This window comes from Mustela erminea, chromosome 4, assembly GCF_009829155.1.
Source record: "Mustela erminea isolate mMusErm1 chromosome 4, mMusErm1.Pri, whole genome shotgun sequence".
In the NCBI taxonomy this organism is placed as follows: Eukaryota; Metazoa; Chordata; class Mammalia; order Carnivora; family Mustelidae; genus Mustela; species Mustela erminea.
The window spans coordinates 74,513,977-74,523,331 of record NC_045617.1 but is presented as its reverse complement, the minus strand read 5'-3'; the positions used below and the strand labels follow the sequence as shown (position 1 = coordinate 74,523,331).

General features: G+C 38.6%; 1 protein-coding gene across 1 annotated transcript; it reads right to left on the bottom strand.

Annotated features, from left to right (window-relative positions):
- Window positions 1–6,185: 6,185 nt before the first annotated feature.
- Window positions 6,186–8,426, bottom strand: LOC116588485 (histone-binding protein RBBP4-like). The gene has a single exon (XM_032339610.1). It carries the CDS (start codon window positions 8,405–8,407, stop codon window positions 7,130–7,132), a length of 1,278 nt encoding a protein of 425 aa, XP_032195501.1. The 5' UTR covers window positions 8,408–8,426; the 3' UTR covers window positions 6,186–7,129.
- Window positions 8,427–9,355: the final 929 nt, after the last annotated feature.

The window sequence follows — 9,355 nt, the reverse complement described above, 5'->3', positions numbered from 1 at the left end:
TAAAATCAAAATGCCTTTTTCTGGCTTACATCCTGCAAGATCTTTCTGCAACCACATGCTTATAAGCATCCCATCTTCCTGCTCATCCACTATTATCCGAGGAACACTCCAGTCCCACTGTGCACTTCTTCTTCTTTTTTTTTTTTTAAAGATTTTATTTATTTATTTATTTGACAGAGAGAAATCACAAGTAGATGGAGAGGCAGGCAGAGAGAGACAGAGGGAAGCAGGCTCCCCGCTGAGCAGAGAGCCCGATGCGGGACTCGATCCCAGCACCCTGAGATCATGACCTGAGCGGAAGGCAGCGGCTTAACCCACTGAGCCACCCAGGCGCCCCCCACTGTGCACTTCTCAAAAGTGCTACATTTGCTCCCACCTCAGGGCCTTTGCACTATCTCTTTTCTTTCTATCTGAATTGATTTCTTCCTAATTTTTACATGGCTGGCTCCTTCTTACATGTTAGATTTGTCCCTTCTTCACAGACTTTCCCTACCTGGTTTGAAATAGTCACCGGTTATTTTCTTTGCATAGCATTTACCTCTAAAATCCTTCTCATTTCTATCTACTTACCTACCTACCTTTCCGTCTTTCTTTATTATTTCTCCTACAAAGGTGTGCAGTATATCACAAAGGGGACGTGCCTTTCTTGTTCACTGCTTTCTCTTGCAGCAAGACTAGGGCTTGGCATAATTAACAACTTAATAAATAGAGCTGGGTGAATCAAATGGCATGACTCCACATCCCCCTCCTTCTGTCTTTTTTCTTGGATATGAGGGAAATAGTCTGATATGGAGAGGCTAAGAAAAGTGGAACGAGGAAGAAAGACAAAGATACCATGACTATGCTTTACCTAAGAAAGTTTCTATTGATTAGACTTTAACTTAAAAGATGATTTTACACTACCAAAAAAAAAAAATCTTGAAAGAAATGTTTATTTTATAAGGTTTTATTTATTTATTTGGCAGATAGATAGATAGATAGAGATCACAAGTAGGCAGAGAGGCAGGCACAGAGAGAGGGGGAAGCAGGTTCCCCACAGGGCAGGGAGCCCGATGCGGGGCTCAATCCCAGGACCCCAAGATAATGACCTGAACCGAAGGCAGATGCTCAACCCACTGAGCCATCCAGGTGCCCCGAAAGAAAGGCTTATTTTAATAAACAAGTAAGTGTCTTACCAGAAGCAGCAGTATCTTATAGTTATCAATCTGATGAAGCTTGGTTTTCTGAGTGATTGCAGATGTGCTGTGTTGTTTGACTGTAATTTGATAATTGGTCATTGCGCTGAGGTTTACAAGCTACAGTCTTTTTTTCTTTTCTTCTTTTTCATTTCTATCCACCATCCACTGTCACACAGCACATGATAAGTTTTTACTTATAGATTATAAATACCTAAGATTCAAACAGCCTGTGTTCTAATGACAATGTTCTACATCTGTGTTGTACTTAATACATTGCCAAATGTTTTCACATTTATTACTCAATTTATCTTCTAAAATATTTTATTTATAAAATGTGGTTTTTTCACATATTGCCTATGTTCATTTATTGACAATTCCTCTCTTACCATCAAAGAAGTGAAAAGATTTCCAGAAATACTGCATATGCATTTCTTCTAAACTCAGTATTAATTTTTCCGCCATGCATTGAATTAACTCTTGAGTTTTCTAGTATGTTTTACTTTACCTTTGATCTTTTTATTTTTTGTCTAGTATGTTTTTTGTCTAGTATGTTTTACTTTACCTTTGATCTTTTTTTTGTCAATGTTTTTTGATAGGTCTATGGGAATTCTCCATGGCTGTTAAAGATCTCTTTAAGCCCTAGCCAGTGTTTCTTGTTTCATCTATTTCTCTCTTCTGTTTAATAAACCCCTGTGCAGACCTGTTTGCAGCTTTTGTGCTTTTTTTGACAGATGTTCTTCTACCTTTAAAGCCTCTTGCTGTGGCAAAGGACAGGTATGGTCTCTGACCTCTTTGAAAAGATTTTATTTATTTATTTGTTTGACAGAGACAGAGAGCACAAGTAGGCAGAGCAGACGGCACAGAGAGAGGGGGAAGCAGGCTCCCCACCAAAAAGACAGCCCTATGCGGGGTTTGATCCCAGGACCCTGAGATCATGACCTGAGGTGAAGGCAGAGGCTTAACCCACTGAGCCACTCAGGTGCCCCCTGAAAAGGTTTTTTTGCAAGACTTACACGTTTTTATGTTGGTCTTCCTTTATTTCCACCAATTTTTGCTTTATAAATGTCAGGGTTTATTTGTATATATCTTGACATAATATAGTCCCTGGCTTTCAGATTTGGGCCTTTTTAAATTTAGTTTGTCTTTTCTTCAAAGCTCTTTTTAGCTATTGCTATTTCTTATAATGAAATGTTTTGTCTTATCGAAAAACTCTTTTATCTCATTTTTAACAGAGCAAGAAGAATTTGATTTCTGACATTTTTCTCTCTGCCTCTTCACCTCTCCACCCTATAGTTATCTTCCTCCCTTGAAAAATTTACTCTCCAGAATATTGCAATGTGCCTTAGGCAGTGTAAGCTGCTATAACAAAGCACTATAGACTGAGTGGCTTATAAGAAATAGTAATTTATTTCTTATAGTTCTAAAGGCTGGGAAGATCAAGGCTAGCAGATCCCATGTCTGGTGAAACCTCACCTCCTAGTTCATAGATGGCCCTCTTCTCACTGTGTCCTCATGTGGTGGAAGGGGAAAAGGGCTCTCTGGAGTCTCTCCTTTTTTTTTTTTTTTTTAAGATCATTTATTTATTTACTTATTTGAAAGAGAGAGAGACAGAAAGCAAAGCATGCAAGAGAGATAACATGAGTGGTGGAGGGAGAGGTGGAGGGAATAGAGACTCCCCGCTGGGATCCTGGGTGGGGGGGGGGGGTCTTCATCCCAGGACCCTGGGATCAAGATCTGAGCCAAAGGCAGATGCTTAACCAACTGAGCCCCTCTGGGGTCTCTTTTATAAATGCATTGATCCCATTCATGAGGTCTTCAACCTCATGACCTAATAGCTCCCAAAGACTCCTCTCCAAATAAGTTCACATTGTGGAATAAGTTTCAACACATGAATTTTATGGGGAAACAAACTTTGTCTATATCACACAGTAGGAAATTTTGAATTGCTGTAAGATAACACTTCTTTGTAGTAAATGTGAAGTAAAGGTTTTGGTAAGTTTTTCTTAACTTAAATTCATGGAATTGGCCATTAAAATGTTTAACTATTCATTTGATGGCTGTCATACAAAGATAACATGCAAGAAATTGCTTAATCCATTTTAACTTTTTTTCTGATAGTGTTTTCTACTATTTGATGAAGTAACTCTTACTGGCTCACTTTCTACAAAATTTTCTCTGGAAGAACTCTCCTGACACTTTACGCCTGGATTAGATACCCTTCCTATATGCTTCCATAGCATCCCACACTAACCTATCACAGCCCTGATCACAGATCATTTGTATCTTTTCTTTTTATTTTCCTCTCCTCCTCCTCCTCCTCCTCCTCCTCCTCCTCCTCCTCATCCTCCTCCTCCTCCTCTTCCTCCTCGTCCTCGTCCTCCTCCTCCTCTTCCTTCCTTTTACATTTATTCGTATGCACCAGGAATGTAGGGAATATACCTTGTTTTTGCTATATTACCACCCTTAACAAAATACATGCCCATGCTGGGAACTTAATAAATATTTAAGTTCTTTGGTTATTGGGGTGCCTGGGTGGCTCAGTTGGCTAAGCATCTGCCTTAAGCTCAGGTCATGATCTCAGGGTCCTGGGATCAAGTCCCACATCTTGCTCTCTGCTCAGCAGGGAGTCTCTTTCTCCCTCTCCCTGTCTCTCTCAAATAAATAAATAAAAATAAAAATAAAAGTTCTTTGGTTATTTATGCTTCTGTGGAATTTTTTCCCCCTCTAAGCCCTCTTTAAGATTTCTGAATGAGTCTTACAGTAGTCATGCTCAGTAACCTTTAATAGCTCAATAGCCATAAGTTTCTAATAATTTTTTTCTCTTTATTTTAAAAACATGTTAGTTTTTCATCATTCTCAGGACAATTGATTGTTAAAGCATAAAATGCTTAGAGACATAATTCACTTACCAATCCCCCCTTCCCCATTTTAAAGATGAGGACACTCAGGCCCAAAGATGTCTGGATGAGTCTAATTCGCTGATTGACTACTTCAGCACAAGAACCTATCTCGTGTGTCTCTCACCATGTTACACCGCTCTAGGTCATTCAAAACAAGACCCAGTAGGTTTCTCAGCCAACTCTTATGAGTTACAAAAAATGTTAGAGTGACGTTACTAGAAGCAGGACTATTTCTTTTCTTTAGAAAAGAAATCATCTGATAATGCTACTCAACTGTTGAGCTATGAAATGTTCCTCTAGATGATTTACTTTCTGTAATTCCTGCCTTGATTTGGGTCTACTGCATTTCTTTTTCTTCCTCCTATGCTAGGGACAGAGATTTTCCTCAGAGGTGGAGAATCATACCTAGATACCTAGATGTTGAATAAGGCGTTCTAGTTGGAGAAACGACACCCACAGGAAAGATCCAGGATGTGGTATGCATTGAAAGGAAATGATGTCATTGATAATGTAATCGATGATTGCTACAGATCACAACACTCACAGGGCCCCTATTTTTGGCCTTCCTCCTCACTCTTACCACTGGATGAACTGATCCTACACCTCTAACCATTTTGTATTTGGGTGGAAGGTCAGCTTTCTTCCTCCTGTAATTCCCTCTTGTACATTCTGGACTGCCCTTTCTTGCTCATCTTTAACCATAGCAACACCCTTCCATCTTATCTCTGATTTGTATAGATTTCTTACAGTCTCCTACCTGCTCTTATCCCTTTCCTTTGGTCTTCACTGTCAAAAGTTTATTTCTTTACTATCATTTTATTGGGATCTCCAGTAGGAGGGGAGAGTTGTGTTCAGCAAAGTAGCTATTTTGAGCCATTATCCCTGTTTTTCTTTCTTTTAAATAAAAATGAATTTGCTGCACTTGGTTTTCTGTCTAGATTCTGAAATATTTACCTATTATTTATGCTGGTTATGTTGGGGGAAAAATAGTGAATCCTAGTTGTGTACCATATGGCCTATCTGCCATAGAATTAGGTGATCCCCATTTCTAAGCCTAAAACTTGTACATCTTTAAGTATAAAATAATATTTGTAATTGGCAAAAATATAAATGGCTCAGCGAATACTTCTTTATTTCCTCTGCTGACTGTAATTTACTAAAATATTACAAAATAAAAATCTCCACAAAAACATGCAAACTGTGACATCTTAACGTTGTGTGAGAGCCAATATATCTAAGATATGGAGAGCTTATTAGAGGTAATATTTATCTCCAATTATAGGAGCTAATATCTGGCAAAACTTAGAAGGTTCAGTTTAGGTAAGTATCCAAATGCTTGGCTACTGATCCCAAACCTTATCTGAACTATCCGAACTTCTTAAGTCTTGAAAACTGGCCTGGACATCTTATAAGAACAGCTTCATCTGGGATGTTTGGGTATGTTAGATTCCAGCTGGAACACAAAACTGCAGAGAGAGGCGAAAATGAAGAATAATTGGGGGGAAATGCTGAACTTCCTCAAACCTCAGAAAGAGGCTTTGGTAAAATTTGGAGCAAAGGTCAGGGATTATGAACAGTTTCTATTTTAACTGGCTGCATTTAGCCATCCTTAAAAAATTCTATTTTAATCTTCCCAATGAAAGGTCGTTAATATTTCTTTGCTTTTGGCTGGGCAATATACTGAAACATATTTTTTTTTTAAATAGTGAAACTCTGCTGGTTTACATGTCACAAGAATTTGACAGCAGATGATTGCTTCAGAATGGCAAAGGGCATATCAGTGATCATTAACACATACCTACCTGTGGTTTGGGGCATCTCACCAATGGAGCCTTAAATCAAGTTGTAGGAACACCTTAAATCAAGTTGTAGGAACACCATAAAACCCCTGTAAGCATAAAGAGTAAACAGGAATAAAATATTCTCTATTGTGTTTTGCTTCATCAGCTTTGTGAGTTTACATATTCAAAACATTATTTTTTGGTTTCCATTTTTAGTTTTATTCATTTATTTCATTACAATTGAGGGGTGTTGAATATATATAACATGTAGATGAACACTAATTATTGTTAATTGTCTACTATATGCTAAGTATATGTACATAATCTTTTTTTTTTTTTTTTTTTTTTACGTAGAAAAGCAATTTATTCCATTATAAGCACTTACACAGTTAGTCATGGAGAGTAACAGGCCTGCTGGTGAAACAGGTCACCCAAAATAGAGATGGTACCAAACTAGTGGTCAAGGACTAACTCCTAAAAAAAAAAAAAAAAAAAGCAACACTTATCCAGGATTAATTTAATTTTAAAAACAAATAAAAGCTATCAATTCACTCTTCTCAACTCAACTGGACAGTCTACCTGTGGTATGACTGTCAGGTAAAAACATACATCTTTACAACTTGGTGGTCCCAAGTTTTTTAAAAAAACCATTTCACAGAAAGGAAAGAAATATGAAAACAGCTCAAGAAATACACTAACAAGCAAAAATATATGGGGAAAGAGGAACACATAGTTTTGACTTAACTGAAGAAACTGAGAGGAGATTGGTCTACATAGGGAAATGTGCATCCTGGAAAGTCAGGTGTGAAAACTTTAGAATAGGAATTTATATGACTTGAATCTCCCCCATTTCCTGAATAAAAACAACATCTTGTGGTATTTATACTTCATGGCTCAGACACCTACCTCACTTGGCTCTATCCTTCCTCACTTTAGCCTTTGCTTAAAAGGAGTCTGTAAAACTTGGGGATATAGCCTAAGAAGAAAAATAACCACACCCAATATTCCCCTTTCCGTGGCTACGTTAGACCTTTTGTTACTAGAAAATTCCTGAAGAAAATTTAAATATAAATCTGTGGCTTTACTGAATCAAGTCCCCCAGTTAATATTTAGAAAACACCCTCTGTTTGGGCTAGTAACATCGTTGATGGTACCTATCATAGAGGGATAGCCAAACAAAGTCTGTGTCTCAAAACCAGTGTTAAATCAATCTCAGGGTTGAGAGGGGGGAAAAAAGGGGAGTCTAAAATCACAAGAAGTGCAGACATATCTAGGACCCTTGTCCTTCTGGATCCACGCTTCCTTCAGGATCTTCATCATTGTAAATGTTCTCTGCCATTTGCCAAACTTGCATGATATTGTCTTCTGATACAGAACAAATCACCCAAGGTTCATTGGGATTCCAGGAGAAATCAGATATCTTGGCAGTGTGACCACCATGAATAAACAACAATTCTGGTGGTCCATCTTCTGCATCTTCCGGGGATTGTTCCTCTCCAATTTTACTTAAATCCCAAACATTTAGTCTGTGATCAGTACCACTGGAAGCCAAAATGGTCTCATTGTGAGGCGACCACTGAACCTGGAATATTTCATCCTTATGTGATTCAAAGGAATGCAACTTAAGTTTCAGATTTCTCAGATCCCACAAGGCAACAGTCTTGTCGGCTGATCCTGTGGCCAGAATGAACTCACTGTAAGGATTGAAAGATAGGCAGTTCACTTCAGCAGTGTGAGCATCAACTGAGTGGCTTGGTTTGGAAGTATTGTTTGAACGAGCATCCCAGATCATAAGTTTCTGATCATCAGCAACTGACCCAAACAGAGACTCATGGAGCAGATGCCAGGAAATGTCTTCTACTACTGCTGTATGCCCTGTAAAGATGGTCTTCGCATCCACAACTTTTCCTTCCTTTGGAACAGCACTGATGTCCCAGAGGCAGATGGTGTGGTCGTCTGAAGCACTAAGTAAGTGCAAACTGAGATTTGGGTTCCAAGAAAGTCCATAGCCCTCTTTCTGATGTCCACAGAGACGCAAGTCTGGGTTGCACTCTCCAGAAGGGTCTGGTTTGGAAGGATGTTTTGTATAGTCAAAAACAAGAACATCACTGGATGGAGTCTTTGTCGCAATGATGCAAGGGTTCTGGGGCATATAACGTGCCCAGTTTACTTCTCCTTCATGGTTGATCTTGATTTCTATTTCAATTTTTCCACTAACTGAGCCAAAACCTCCAAATTCTCCTTTCTCACTGTCGTAGTGTGAAGCATCAAACTGAACATCATCGTTAGGGAGCTGCACACTGGCTATCACAAGATGGTTTTGTTCATCGGACATGTGTGTTCCCAGGACAAGTCGATGAATGCTGAAGTCTTTCCCTTCTGGTCTGGTTACATCTGGAAGCCACTGCGCAGTTAGGCTAGGCCACTCCAGGGCATGGGTCATCACCAAATCGTAAAGAAAAGGGGTGTTCTTTTTCCATATTTTGTACTCTTCGTTGATCACACGTTCTTCCACTGCGTCATCAAAGGCTGCTTCCTTGTCGGCCATGGTGGGCAGGCAAGCCGGGGGGATCCCGGGGTTGAGCGTTGCGGGAGGGGGTATATATGTACATAATCTTATAACTCAAGGAGGTAAATATCATTAACCTAATTTTACCCAGACAGTAGTTCAGAGAGGTCTATTTATTTGCTTAAGCTTCTACAGCTAATATGATGGTTAATTTAATACATCAACTTGGCTGAGCCAAGGTGTCCAGATATTTGCTCAAACATTATTCTAGATGTTTCTATGAAGTTGTTTCTGGATGGGATTACCATTTAAATTGGGGAATTCTGAGTAAAGCAGATTGTCCTCTGTAATACGGGTGCCTCATCCAATCAGCTGAAGAACTGAATAGAATAAAATACTGACCAAAAAAAATCCCTCCAAGCAAGAGGGATTTTTGCTGGTAAGTCTGCCTTTGGACTCCATATGCAACACTGGCTCTTCATGGTTCAAGAACAGATTGCCTTTGTACTCTAAGTGCAACTCTTTAGTGAATCTCTGGCCTGTAGATTCAGATTTTGGACTCACCAAGCCTCCACAATCACATGAGCCAACTCCTTAAGTCTCTTTCTATGTATATACACACATCCTATTGGTTCTGTTTATTATTTATTAATAAATAATAAATAATACAGTTAGTAAGTGTGGAAACCAAGGTTCAGACCTACATCTGTTGACTTTTTGAGTATTATATTGAATCTCATTTCATATAAACACTTCTTTTTATGCTTACTGAATTTGTAATTAAATTTTTTTACTATTTGTTCACATTTACCTCTTATACACACATGTATACCTGTATATGTGTCAGTATACAGTTATTGAATATCTGTTATATGGCCTTGTTTATATGAATTACAAAGTTTTGGCTTCTGCTATGGAAATACTTAAAGAGAATGATGAAAAAAATCAAAACAAAAAATGAAAGAAGGTGATAAATTTTATCCTCAA